Source organism: Sander vitreus, chromosome 9 (genome assembly GCF_031162955.1).
Source record: "Sander vitreus isolate 19-12246 chromosome 9, sanVit1, whole genome shotgun sequence".
NCBI lineage: Eukaryota > Metazoa > Chordata > Actinopteri > Perciformes > Percidae > Sander > Sander vitreus.
In genome coordinates, this window is record NC_135863.1 from 34,134,950 (window position 1) to 34,149,065 (window position 14,116).

Sequence of the window (14,116 nt, forward strand, 5' to 3'; positions counted from 1 at the left end):
GAGCATCATGGTGTGGGGCTGTTTTTTCAGCATCTGGCACTGGCAGACTTCATGTAATTGAAGGAAGGATGAATGGAGAAATGTATCGTGACATTCTTGATAAGAATCTGCTGCCATCCACCAGGATGCTGAAGATGAAACGAGGGTGGACATTTCAGCAAGAAATGATCCCAAACACACAGCCAGGGAAACACTCAGTTGGTTTCAGAGAAAGAAAATTAGAATGGCCCAGTCAATCACCCGACTTGAATCCAACTGAAAACCTCTGGAAAGAACTGAAGATCAGAGTTCCTAGAAGATGCCCCCAGAACCTTCAAGATTTGAAGACATCACAGCTGAGCAATGTGTGCGACTAGTTTCTTCATACAGGAGGCGTCTTGAAGCTGTCATTACCAACAAAGGCTCTTTTAAATAATAAGTATTAAATATATTTCAGCAAGTGTGTTCAATACTTTTTCCCTGTGTCATTTCACTTTATTACACACAACTTAATTTATGGACTGATTTCTTTGTATGCTGTGGATTACTTGGGTTGTTACTGACATCTGGTGAAAATTTCATGCCGATAGCCCCATCAGAAATAGCTTTACTAAGAAAAATGTTGATGCGTTCAATACTTATTTTCCCCACTGTAAATGCACAAGGAGGATAATGGGGATGTCTGAAGAATACAAAAATGGGAGCTTCTTTAGAGGCAAGAAAGCATTAGAATGAGAGAGAAACAATTAAGACAAATACCTTCATGCAAGACATCCCGTAATGTGACTCTCTCCCTTGAGATGGCAATGTCTTTAACTTTAGCTTTGGCCTCCATTAGAGTAACACTCCTCAGGTCATTCTTCTCAATGCGGAGAGATGGGTAACCTGTAGGAATGGAAAAACACAGACTGGCTTTAAATGCACACCTGGCTGATCTTAATATAAACAAAATACTTACAAAGGGATTGACAGGCTTTTTAACCATGATTAACATGGAAAACAACCTGGGGAACTTCTGCTTTGTATTACTTTGACAGAGAAAATTGTCTTACTCACAGAAAGCTTACTTATAAAACACACAGAATCCTCAGTTGAATTCTGTGAATTCCAGCAATTACAAGAAACAGTCAGCAAGACATGTACAGTACCCTGTAAGTTGCATCAAAGCAACCTCATGCAAAGTCCTGTATTACAGCATTTCCATTACATAACCTCCCTATTTTCATTCTTTTTCAGTCATTAGCTGCTAACTTACTGTGGAAGGAGTGAGTTTGGATTTAAAAGAAAAATACACACACACCACAGATGAACAAACCGCGTAAACGTGACCCCTTTATATCAACACACTTCATGTGTACACAACATGTCAGTGTTGAGAGATAACACGTTCTAGCCTTCTGTGCTTGCAGCTCACTGGTACTCAGAAGAACTCTGCCAGGCTGAACTGTGCACAGTTGCTTAGACAAATAGTAGAGAAACCAGTAGATGAATAGAGACAATGGAAAATTCACAGACTAACAGCCTCCAGAAAAGGTTGCAATGACAGTGAGGCAATGGCAGTCAGGAGAAAACAGATTCTTCTTCTTGTGAGCTACATCTGATACTTATATAGAAGAGCTGTGAGCTTGATATGATATGAGAATAAAGCAGAGTGGTCAAGCTTTAATTAAAATAAAGATCAAAAACAGATCCCATCAGGATTCAAAGATGCAAAATGCAAACATTGCAAAAAAAAAATAATTGTAAAGGTACTTTGATACTTTGATTAAAAAGTATAAATCTTTGCTGTAGCATGCAACCTGTATAAACTGTATATACTACTGCGAGTTGTAATAAAGTACAGGTCAATGCCGCCCCCTAAAGGTCAAACCAATTTATTTTCAACACTGAATGAAAATGAATACAGTTTTGTACATATGGGAGACAATATAATATAGTATATAGCATTTTATTTATACATTTCTATAGTGTCTTGTCATACTGTGCAAAGCTAATACTTTCTAGCAAAAACACTGTTTCCAGTGGAAAAAAATGCATTGTTAGCCTGAAGTAGTCAGTTTAACAGCCAGAAACCAGAAACGGTGGTCCAAAGAAAAGCTTTTTCCCCTAATCCATACTACATAATAACTGTGCACACACTGGGTGATATATATTAATCTTTATAATACACCGTTTCTGCAGTTAGTAAACAAGTAGTCAAACCATTTTATACTAACAGGCAATGACGCAATATACTTTGGATTGCCACTACCAATTTTAGCAAAACAAAATGTTTGGGTTATTTTTCGGTTTTGTAAGGTTGTTTTGTAATTAGTTTGATATTCTTTTCCCAGCTGTGAGTTGTTCTTCCATTTTCTTTGTGCAGTACATTGTGGGTCAATGGTGTCCATCTACAGCACGTTTAAAAAAAGCAATGTTTCTGTTCAGTCTGGATACTGACTGAAGTATCTAATTTTATTAATTTTAAATGCTTAAATAAGTATCTGTGTAACTTACAGCAAAGCACAACAAGCTTCCAAACAAAAGTGACAAAAAATGTTAGTACAAAGCAGGTGAGATGCAGTGGCCAGGATATTGAGGCTTGAACTAGCCACCAGGAGGAAGGGAAGCCTTTCTATAATGTACTTTCACTCTACTGCTCATAATGCTCCTACTAGAAGCAGGTCATCAGGGTACAGAAATGCAACCATATACAGTTTTTTATCCATTAGTGTCAAGAAAACTATGGACAAAACATGGCTAAATTGTTAGTGTTCATTATTACGTGCACTTGACGACAAAATAGTATTATAGGTCTGAGTCCTAAGTTGTCTCTGGAACTTTACTGGAACTTACTTTTGGTTTCATGAGGGGGAACACCAGGATTTTGGAAGGAGGAGGCAGCAAGCTGGAGAATGGGTGCAGAACCAGGGTGATTGTCTGATGACAAGAGTAGAGGGGGAGGGAGTGGAGGGGGGAGAGAGTGAGAAAGAAGTGACTTAATGGATAACTCACTCAAATTACAACATGACCTGAATGAATGGATGTATACTGTAGTTGTACATGTTCAGCTCATTCACAAAACATTAATACTACCAGGCATGTTGCAAGTTGAGTAAACCTTCCCATCAGGAGTTGAATAAAAAAAAAATGGGTGGATGGTGAAAATAATCACATTCAGCAAAGCACAAGACATAAGGAACGGGCAAGTGGGTCGAACAATATGCACAGGAGGTGAGATGTAGGTTGGTATCCACAAGAGGGCAATGAAGGATCACACACTGACAATATGGGAAAACGATAGCTAATGAGCTTTTTAGTGTTTTTCAAAATGAACCATAAAGATCAATGTTCCAATGAGATCCCTATTTCATGAGGTAAATACAGTCAAATGTTTGATTCTCCCCACAGATATATCACCCCATATGTAGCTGCCTGTCTACCAAAACTGTATGTGGAGGAGAACCACCCATGGATCCCACTGACAAATCACTGCCAGTACGGGTTTCTTTGCATGGGATGCTATGACATGAGCATTTAGGAAAAACCTGTTCCTACCATTATGGTTTTAGAAAACTCTTTTGACAATTCCTTCCGTTTGTAAATAATAATAATAATGTTGATGGTGTACAAGGATAGCTAATAATCATTTTTCAGTTTAGTAGCACTTGTTATGCAACCTATGGAGATTCCAGGAAGTTTCTGCTCCCAGCCAAGAAGTAGTCCAGCCAATAATACCCTGTTAAATGGCAAATTGTCATTTTTACACTTCAGTTTTTGTAATTAAACAAACAAGATCTAACCTGCTAATTAGTGATCTTTAGAGGCGCTGTTAGGTAGATTTTGTTCCCGTTGGACACAGCCAGCTGTTTCCTATCTTTATGCAAAGCTAAGCTAACCCGGCTGTAACCTTCTCATTTTACTAATTTTTCCCAAAATGTTGAACTATTCCTTTAAAATGGAACTGACAAAAACTATTAAAATCAGTTTATTGCTGGCATATAAAAAGGCAAAAACAGGCCAGTCTGAAATTGGTTTACAATATGGCATACAGTAGGTGTAATTTGGTCAGTTAAAGGAACAGGATAAACAGACTATTAGAGAAAGGAAATATTTGTCTAAAAGTCATATCTCATGAATTCTAGGGCTGCCGTAGTAACCATGGTGATGCTTTTATCATGGTGACCCTACTCTCATTTTGTGGCCCTATTACTTACACTGTAATAAAAAGGCCAATCCCCATAATAAACAGAAATTGTTTATTTTGCAAAGCATGCCAGATTATTTCCACATTACAGATTTACCAATAATTACAGCCAAGCGCTGGGTGAGTAATCATACTGCCACCTAGCACCAACAACAATAACTAACACAGAACTCTACTGGAGGAAATGTGTTAGAGTTGAGATTCATTTACTATATAATCCACTTCGGTAAGAGATTAAATGGGGAGAAAAAAGTGAGTAAATTCTAATACGGTTCTGAGGTAGGTATAATGGTTAGCTCTTACTATAACTTTGGTCCAGTTTGTCTGTTTCCCACCATGCTCTATATTTACATCAACTTCAACATAAAAGACAGCCTGTACTTCTCTAACTGCTGATCAGTTGGCCGGACGCAGAGCACACATTAAGTACAGTACATGTACACATTGCTCATAAAGTAATGGGTCACAAGGGTAGTAGCAACAAAAAGACAGAGAACATCACTGCAGAAACTCTGTTCTTCATTACAATCTTATGATACAAGTTAAGCTAATAAGGTCATTCAGTCGATTATTGCATTTGGAAAAGCATGCACTTTTGCAGATGCCAGTGTGAAAAGAGAAGAGAGATCCGACTGAATGTACTTGAGCACTTCGAGGTGCCATCTTGTACATGTAATTATCTCCACAAAAATGTTCTGATGTTTTTAAAATGAAACATGACGTGATGTTGCATCTTGTTACTGATTGCCTTGCTTTGAGTAATGTTGTGGTGAGAGGGAATCAAATCTCTTACTGGTGACTGGGGCTGCGTTGTTTGGAGTGTCAGCCCTCAAGTACTGTGTGGTCTGGGTGGACGGCTGAGACAGGCCCTGTGAGCTTCCACTGTCACTCACACTGAAAGACACAGAGAACAAGAACAGGGATTAGTTATTAAGAGGCATCAGGATTAAGTTGCACCAGCAATTACTAAATCCATAACTAAGTTTGTGTGTAAAGTCCTTCCTAAGGTCTCAGTAACTACAAACTAGTTTAAAACCAGTGATTTACTAAATGGGGTTGCCATTAGAACTCAACATCTTAACTAGAAAAGATCTTGGTAATCTTTTGCTTGGAAACATCACTGTCCAATCAAAAGCAATCAACTATATAAATAATTCGGCTGTGTATGGAATTACATACTTACTTAGTATTCATACTAAGTATGAGGTCAAATTGAGAATTTAGAGCATTTCAACTGCATAGTTTGTGGATTTTTTTGTACACGAGAAATGTGCGGATGCATACTAGATCAGCAAGAATTTCTGAGTAAGGATCATGGTCAAGATTCGGCTGTGAGATTGGCAGTTGAATCAGGCACCTTTGATCCAAGCACTGAATATTTGGAGTCACCCCTACTAAATACTAAGGATTAACACTTTCATTATCAATTAATCAGACAATTATTTTCTCGATAAATTTAGTCCATAAAATGTCTGAAAATACAAAAAAAGCTGACCACAATTAAGTCCTAAACCCAAAGATATTCAGGTTAATATAACAACAACAACAACAACAACAAGAAAACCCAGCAAATATTTACATTCGAGAAGCTGAAACCAGTGAATTTTCAGCATTTTGCTTAAAAACTTACATAAACGATTATCAAAATAGTTGCCGATAATAATTTTTTGTCAATACACAGGTAATTGATTAGTCAACTAAACCGCTCAGCTCTTAAAAAAAGAAGAAAAAAAAAAAAGAACCTTGACCTAATGCTTATCAGAAACCTGAGTGATTTTAGAAAAGAAGGCTCTAAAGTTGACAGACCAACAACTTATTCTTGTACAACACAAGGAACCCAACATGTGATCAAATCAAGCCACTTTGGCAAAACAACATTCCAGCAACTAAATTTAAAATACCACATTAAAAAGATTTCCATGGAATATAAGAAAACAATCTTTGTACAACACTGTCCCAATGGCTAACCTCTTCAAATTAATAGCAAGGGGAGGATGTGCTGATTTAATTTCACATCGATATCTGATAACCGGCGTAGCTGCCTACAGCTATCTGGAGTGGAGATTACAGGATCTTAAACAATGGGAAAACTTAAGTGCAGGTTTCAACTCCTTTCTATGGGGATGACCTATTTTTGTTGGTCTTTGAACAGCAGCATTCTGATGAAAATACTAACATAACTTCCACAGGTGACCGATACAAGGCTGTAAATCTGCTGGTCTGTGTGCTGGTTTTCATCAGCTTCAGTATAATGAGTGCACTTTGCTTAGCTGACACATAAAGACTATGGTCTGTTTGGAACAGGGACAAACAAAGAAACAAACCTGTCCTCCATCTCCACTCTCTTCATGCTGTGCAGGTGCAGGATGGCCAGGATGATGGCCACGAGGAAGATGACAATGCAGCAGACGCTGACACTTATGTAGAACACCTGTGTGGAGGTGGTGGGGGGATCATCTAGTGATGAAAACAAGCCACACATTCACAATCAGAGACAGCAAAGGAGCACACAAAATGGGGCACACAAAATGCTATTGCTATGAGAGAGAGAGAGACACACACACACACACACACACACACACACACACACACACACACACACTCTAAGTGCACTTAGGGTTAATGGAGGCAAGGAATGGTAGAGGCTGTGCCCAGGATTTAGTTTCTGAGAGCTTTTCTCATCTCCTCTAAAAGCCTCTGAGGGCCCCAGGTTCCTTGGGCCTACCCAAGCAGAAGGGAGAGAACCCACTAATGGCACTTTGTTACTGGGGCAGTGGGCTCACAAAGAGTCTGCATAAATCCCACTGGAAGAGGACAGCCACTCCAGCAGGTGGGGGGTGACAAAGTGCACTTCAATGGGAGAATGAGTTCTTCTTTTTGGGCTCTGAAATCATAGGCTTTGGTTATGGAAAGTTTGACTAATGTGCACTGCTATACAGAAAGACTTCTCAGTACTAATTTAGCCAGCGTCTTATCAGACTGATGCCACCTATGATAGACAATAAACAGAGATGCTACAGAGGGATAAGTAGAGCATGATGTGGAGGTAAGATTACTTACAGTCAGGCCGTGAAAGAGTGGTATTGTTGTGGGGAATGGGAGTCTTTGGTTCAGAATCTATTCCTGTTGACAGAGGAAGAAGGAAAGAGTATTATATCAACTGAAATTGGCAACTGAATGGCATTCACACACCTCCAATACTCACGTGTGATCACATGCACCCAGAAAATAAAGAGCCGTGTTTTTCCACCTCATCTCATAAACTCCAAAGATAAATCCCACCGATGCCACATTAAAAAGCAACAGCTAAGTGTGAGACGACACTGTCAATGTGGTATATGTAATTTAAAGATGCTTGTCTGCGGTGTTTTAATCAGTGTTGAAAGAAAAAATGCAGAAGTCTTAAAATTAAATTAAAACCAATAAAAGGCTAAATGGCTGCCTCCATTCTTTTTCTGCTTCTTTAGCAAGTGAGAGCACGTTTCAAATCTCTCTCCCTCTCATTAAATAGAATAGATGAAAGACCAATTACATAACGGTCATTGAAATGTCAATAACATTAAACAAACTTCCATCACCGTGTTCTAATAGACCTAATATTCATTATATTTATAGATAATACAAAAAAGCAATAGGGTAAACTTGTGTTTTGCTAATCAACAACATCCAGTATTCCTCACTCTGATAGTTCCTAGTTGACAGGAAAGGACAACCTCACAAGTGGGGACTTTGTTAGAGGCCCAGGAACACAAACCTGAAATAGCTTTTTTTTAGGTTAAACTCCCGAGTTCATGAAAAGGCTGCAGCAGTTAAAAATGACTATAAGTCAGTAAAACTCAGGGCACGATTATAAAACAGCAAGCATACATCATTGTTTGTCCTCTGCTACAACACTACAGTTACAACCCAAGAACAAGTCAACAGGTACGATTGCTCAGCGTACATTTTGAGTACCACTCAGGCATACAAAGAATCTCTTATGGTTACTAATTTGACTCATGCTCAAAATAAATGGGAATAAATGTGTTTCCATGTGGAATATGGTCACTTGGCCACATGTAATTATCTTTGAAAATAGCACAGAACTGAATACAGAATACAAAAACCTGTTCATCTTCCACTGTAACTCTTTAGAGTATCTGACACAGTGCTAACAGCATTGAGTGAATCCCTCAAATTCTCCACAAACTTCATTTTCTATGTAGTAATATTGTTTTAGCAAAAAATATTCTATGTATCATAACTGTATGTGTTAGACAATTTCTAATGGGTCAACCCACAAGGCCCTTTTCACAGCAGACATTTTGACTTGTCATAGCAGAAAAAGCACAGGTATTATTAATAACATGTACAATGGCTCAGTTCCACTGAAATGTCCCAGTCATCATTACTGTTATTAATTACACCTGTGCTTTCCCTGCTACGACATGTAAAGATGTCTGCTATGAAAAATGTCTAAAACATTCAGTAAGGCTGCGCTACTTCTTAATGCATTTAGATTATTAGCTGATTATTAATATACTTACTTTTATAGCACATTTTCCTCCTCTTAAAGTTGAGCACTGTGTAGTTGTTGGCATGGATGGTCAGATTGAGCTGCACGGTTAAAACGGCCTCTCCATCTACCTTGCCAGAACAGAAGAGGTCCACTCTAAAGACTGTAGAGAGACAGACTTGTCATTTATTAGAGAAACTTGGTCTCCTGCAATGCAAAATAACCGGGGTTAAATCTATGTCAGCAATCACACGTCGGAGATGTACGACGTCAGTGAATTGTAAAGTTTAATCCCACGTCCCACTACTATAATTGGAGAGCGGTGTGTTTTGTTTGTGTGAACGTGCATATCATGAGAACTGTTCAACCAATTGACTATAGGCTTTGTAGGTTTATTGTTGGAGCCTAGGGATACACCGATACCACTTTTCAGACCAAGTACAAGTACTTACATTTGATATTATGATTACCGATATGAGTACTTTATCATCCCTCTGGAGTCTGAGGGTGTTTTCAGACACAGATGATTTTGGCCTGCTGTGATATTGTATTAACACCACACCAAAATTGGAAAAATGAGCTAAGCCATTGAAACTGACAAGAAAGCCCTTACATTAATTGCTTTACTTGAGACATTTCTTTTATCATTTTTTATTTACTTTACATTTTTATGTAGGCCTATATGCTCCTAGTTTTTTTTGTTTTAATGCTTGACCCAAGGCAAAAGCTCTAAGTAACCGCATTGCAAAGGCTTTTTTTCTAAACAGAGTCCGATGCATCCAGTCCACATATAAACACGCCGGGGCTATATTCACTTCCAGCTAACTTCACAGAGAACAATGAGGGCAGAACAGCATCACAGATCTGTTTTAATTAGTTAGTATTAATTAGTTATATTCTCTGTCTAGCTCAGCTTAAAACACCAGATCTGCAGCAGGTTACCATGTTGATCACTAACGAGCCTGTTTGTAACCGGTAGGCTACGGACAATGTGATCTTCGCCCGTTTAACTGACGTTGCCAGATAGTACGCGACTGTCCTGCTTGTATTACAGACATTTGAACTCACAACAGACATGGACTCACGGCAGTGCGCTGCTGAGAATGAATAGAGGAAACACAGGAAAGGATATTTGCTGTTATTTTAAACGATTAGATTAATTTACCTGTTAATCGAAGGTGCCAGAACGCCGTTCAGGATCGTTCCGGCCCACTTTAACCCCTGTGTGTATATGTATATATATATATATATATATATATATATATATATATATATATATCTATCTATCAATGTATATTATTTTTAAGAGCTTTATACTACTAACCCTGTATGTATGTGATATGATTGCTTCCATTGTTGTATGGCCTGGCTCAGATTAAACCCTTGTAAAACATGAACAAATGCATACAAAAATTAAATGCAATATAACTTTATTGTATTACCTAATTCCAGCCATAACGGGAAAAGAACATAAATAAACTACTTTAAAGTAGATTTTCTCTCCGGGGCTAAATGGTATGGTATCAGTAGACTTGCCGACCAGTGTTTTCCCATACATTCTACCGCCCAGGTAGATTGAGACCCGCCCAGGTAGACTGAGACCCGCCCAGGTAGACTGAGACCCGCCCAGGTAGACTGAGACCCGCCCAGAGGCTGAGACCCAGGTGGAGACCCAGGTAGACTGAGACCCGCCCAGGTAGACTGAGACCCGCCCAGGTAGATTGAGACCCGCCCAGGTAGACTGAGACCCGCCCAGGTAGACTGAGACCCGCCCAGGTAGACTGAGACCCGCCCAGGTAGATAAATCCGAATTACATTTTTTATCCGAATCAATGTTTTCTTTTTACAGCGCACACAGACCAGTGGCCTCCAGCCCCTCCCCCTTGTGAAGTCTCGCGCCGCCTGCATGATAGCGCCAACACTTCACTTCACGCTCAGAGACTATCATTAGTAGTAGCGTCCTGCTGATGGGACTTTCGTCATGACCGAAAGAACTAGATCGTGGGTACAAGCGGCCAAAATGTTTTTTCAGGAGAGTGGCTGGCGTTTCCCTTAGGCATAGGTTGAGAAGCTCAGTCATCTGTGAGGGAACTAGAGCTGCGACTTTTACATCAAAATGAGCCAGTTGAGGTGGTTCGGGCATCTGGTAAGGATGCACCCTGGGCGCCTCCCTAGGGAGGTGTTCCAGGCACGTCCAGCTCAGAGGAGGCCTCGGGGGAGACCCAGGACTAGGTGGAGAGATAATATCTCCAAACGCAAAGCATCTACAAGTGCATAACAAAAGGCGTGTATTGAACAAACCAGAGGGAACACGTGGCACCTCCCCCTGACTGGAGATGTTGCTCCGTGGTTGGTTCATGGCAACAGGGTTGTCCATAAGGAAGCCAAGTCGGTAGTCAACCTATAGATAAACAAATAATGATGAACAAATGTTGTCAACACAAAAATGGGTTGCCTCGCATGTGTGCACAAGTAAGCATGTATTGAAGAGGTTAATCAATAATTCTGATGCTGAGACTTACCTTTGTCTTGGAATGCCATGAGAAGTGAAGGCTGTTGGTCTCACTGGGCACAGGCAGGGTGAAGGAGAGAGCATAATGATTCACCACATCGTCTCGCACATAGTACAGCTCTGCATCTAGGCCTGTGTCAGGAAAGAGGACATACAATTGAACTTTATGAGAAATATTTTGGAAATCCAGAAGAAGAAAAACCACTACACTGTACTTAAAAGACAACACATTTCTAATTTAGAAGTAGATTTAGACACTGACACAGAGCAAGCCTGAGGAACTAGTAAAATATCCACTCAAACGGCCAGCTTGGATTAAGGGGGTTTCCCCACAATAAAAGAGATGGACTAACCACATCTGGTAGTACTTGAGACCTCTTAGTGCCCAAGTGAAAAAACTTCAAAACGTTCAAGTGAGACAGCATCCAAATATGTCCGCAATTTTCTATCCAGGAAACAAAATTGGACAGGGGAAGGGTTAAGAGGAAGGGAATTGTATGCCTTCGATAAAACTGGACTTGCATACAACATCTACAGCCTGTTTAACTATTCAGTCTTTAGTTAATGTTATAGCTCAGGAGCAGCCATAGTACATGATCATGCATCAGAAAGCTAGATGGGTTGCTACTGTATTCTGTGTTTCTTTCTCATTTACAAAGACAAGCCTAAAAAGTTTTTTTTTCATCAAAATAGTCACACAAGTCTAATGTGTGCTGGTTAAATCCCCAATCCTGGCCTGAGGCAGTGCTATGAGTCCTTGAAAGTGTCTGTCTGGCAGAGTGGGGTCTGCCAATCAGTCTGTGGGTATCTAGTTTAAAGAAAGGGAAAGAATGTGCCCAGGCTCCCCCAATATCCTCGGGCTATCTCAGAGCTCTGGCTCATAGACCTTTCTCACATCAGCTCAATTAAAAACATGCTCAAGCATTTTCCAACTCAGAGAGGGGATGGGTGTTACATAAACTAGTATCTAAACAAGCCAAAGAGTAACATTGCTGGCTTTCTATTCCATTCATTAAGAAACTGCTACACTTTCACTAAAACTTAATTAAATCTAAATCAGTCCTAAAATTAAATGTTGGTCTATACATGTAAAATTAAAAAGGTATGGGTAACAAACAATTACCTTAAACAAACATGATTAACTATATGATTATTATGATTGATAAGCTTAACAACATAGGTTTGAGCATTGAAGTTAATTCTTGAAAAGATTCAGTCTCAAGTCTCAGAGACGATAATAAATAACAAAATCGGCTGTCAATGACGCGTTATTATGGAACACACGTAACTTCTAGGCAAGACCCGCCCTTCAATAGCATTCACACGCTACGATTTGCCAGGCCTCCATGCTTATGCAAGGTAACGTAACCGGATGTGTACAGGTCCTATCCCCTGACCAATCGGCTATCCTAACCTTAACTACTCAAGGTCAATGCCTAACCCCAACCAATCGAGCTGCTTCGTAGGGCGGGACTTGCCTAGAAGTTATGTGGGATCCATAATAACGCGACAATGACAAGTGAGAAAATTCCTGCTAATGGGGACCTTGTGATGCAGGTGAAAGCCCCAGAAAAAGTGGACCTTGAGTTAAATCTTTGTTGCATTAGGTATAAGCATTACATATTCAAAAAAATTAACTTAAACCCATGTGTTAGCAAACGGTGAGTAATTTACACATCAAGCAGATAAACGGTGAGACCAGCCTTTATTTGGAGTTGTGTTTCTGTCCACTTGGAGAATGTATTCACTCTCCTTTCACTGGAGGTCTGTTTTGGTTTGCACCAATTCCTGAGGAAAACATTTGGCCGACTAATTGCTAAATGTTACACTACTAGCTAGTCGCTAACTTTGTTTGTTGGCTGGTGCTGAGCAGGCAGGTACAGTCAACTGCCTTCTGCATCTGAAAACGATGCTGATGAGGGCACAGAGTGAACCCAAACAGTAAAGCTGTGGAGCATAAAAACCAAAACATCATAAGCTGAATGACGGTATGAAGCTCTGTCTGTAGAGCTGAGGTAAACTGCAGAGTTGGGTGATAACACATGCTTAAATATGTGTGGACAAAATATAAACCTGTAGATTACATCTTTAACTTTGAGCTTAGCCTTAAATAAGTGACTGGAAACTTGGAATTAGAAAATGCTGCAATACACAGTCCTTAATTATGATCAAATCTGAATATCTGACATTTTATTCATTACTCTTATATGCAGTCTCTCATGTGTATATACATAGTCACTTAACATATGTGCACACAGCCAAACAGTTTAGTCCTGTATAATTGTCTTTCTCATGCTCAACTTCATCTACCTTCCTTGTCTCAACATGTGGCCCCACTGCTTTGACATTAATTAAACTATGCAACCAGCCAGGCATAAAAGCCCAAAGAGGACCAGTGTGAGTCTGGCTCAAGTTTGTCCCTCCCACAGCACCATAGCCATCCACCCTAACTGCAACAACTTTGAAACAGGAACATGAAGGAATGGCAACAGAAGCCTGTCAGTGTACGTAGACTGAGGACAGGGAATAAGTTGCTTCGGAGGTTAGGGGAAGTGGAACCATGAAATGCTCACACACTCTGCTCTCTGGAATGTGAGAACAGCATTAGTAGAAGGTGTGTCTGTAAACAACATTCTTGTTAGTTAGTGTTTGGTCACAACATATAAAGCGCCTGGCTACATCATCATGCTGTTTGCTACTACAGATGCAAACGTCTCTAATGCTAACAGTCTTCTTAAACGCTAATGGAAAAATATCATCATTTTGAATTCCAGTGTGATAACTTGGCAGCGTGTTATGTTTTGAGGGATTATTTCCTGCAGGACATTTCCATTTCTCTCTGCTGGTGTCAAGTGATTAACAATAGCCAGGTCAGAACACACTGTATCACCTGCACTGATCTGAAAACACTGAATTCCAGCACACTTGAGCACAATAAAATAAC

The 14,116-nt window shown here is 39.7% G+C and overlaps 1 protein-coding gene across 2 annotated transcripts in view; it reads right to left on the minus strand.

The window, feature by feature from the left end:
- ryk (receptor like tyrosine kinase) overlaps positions 1–14,116 on the minus strand; it is a 34,244-nt gene that overhangs the window by 11,128 nt on the left and 9,000 nt on the right. The window contains exons 2-9 of one of the 2 annotated variants that reach the window (XM_078259883.1): positions 11,183–11,304; positions 10,962–11,061; positions 8,692–8,823; positions 7,226–7,288; positions 6,490–6,622; positions 4,959–5,059; positions 2,815–2,898; positions 739–864 (exon numbers count right to left, since the gene is read on the minus strand). In XM_078259883.1, coding sequence (XP_078116009.1) covers positions 739–864; positions 2,815–2,898; positions 4,959–5,059; positions 6,490–6,622; positions 7,226–7,288; positions 8,692–8,823; positions 10,962–11,061; positions 11,183–11,304 — 861 coding nt within the window. The remainder of the gene's footprint in view (positions 1–738; positions 865–2,814; positions 2,899–4,958; positions 5,060–6,489; positions 6,623–7,225; positions 7,289–8,691; positions 8,824–10,961; positions 11,062–11,182; positions 11,305–14,116) is intronic. The other variant, XM_078259884.1, reaches the window with a different exon arrangement.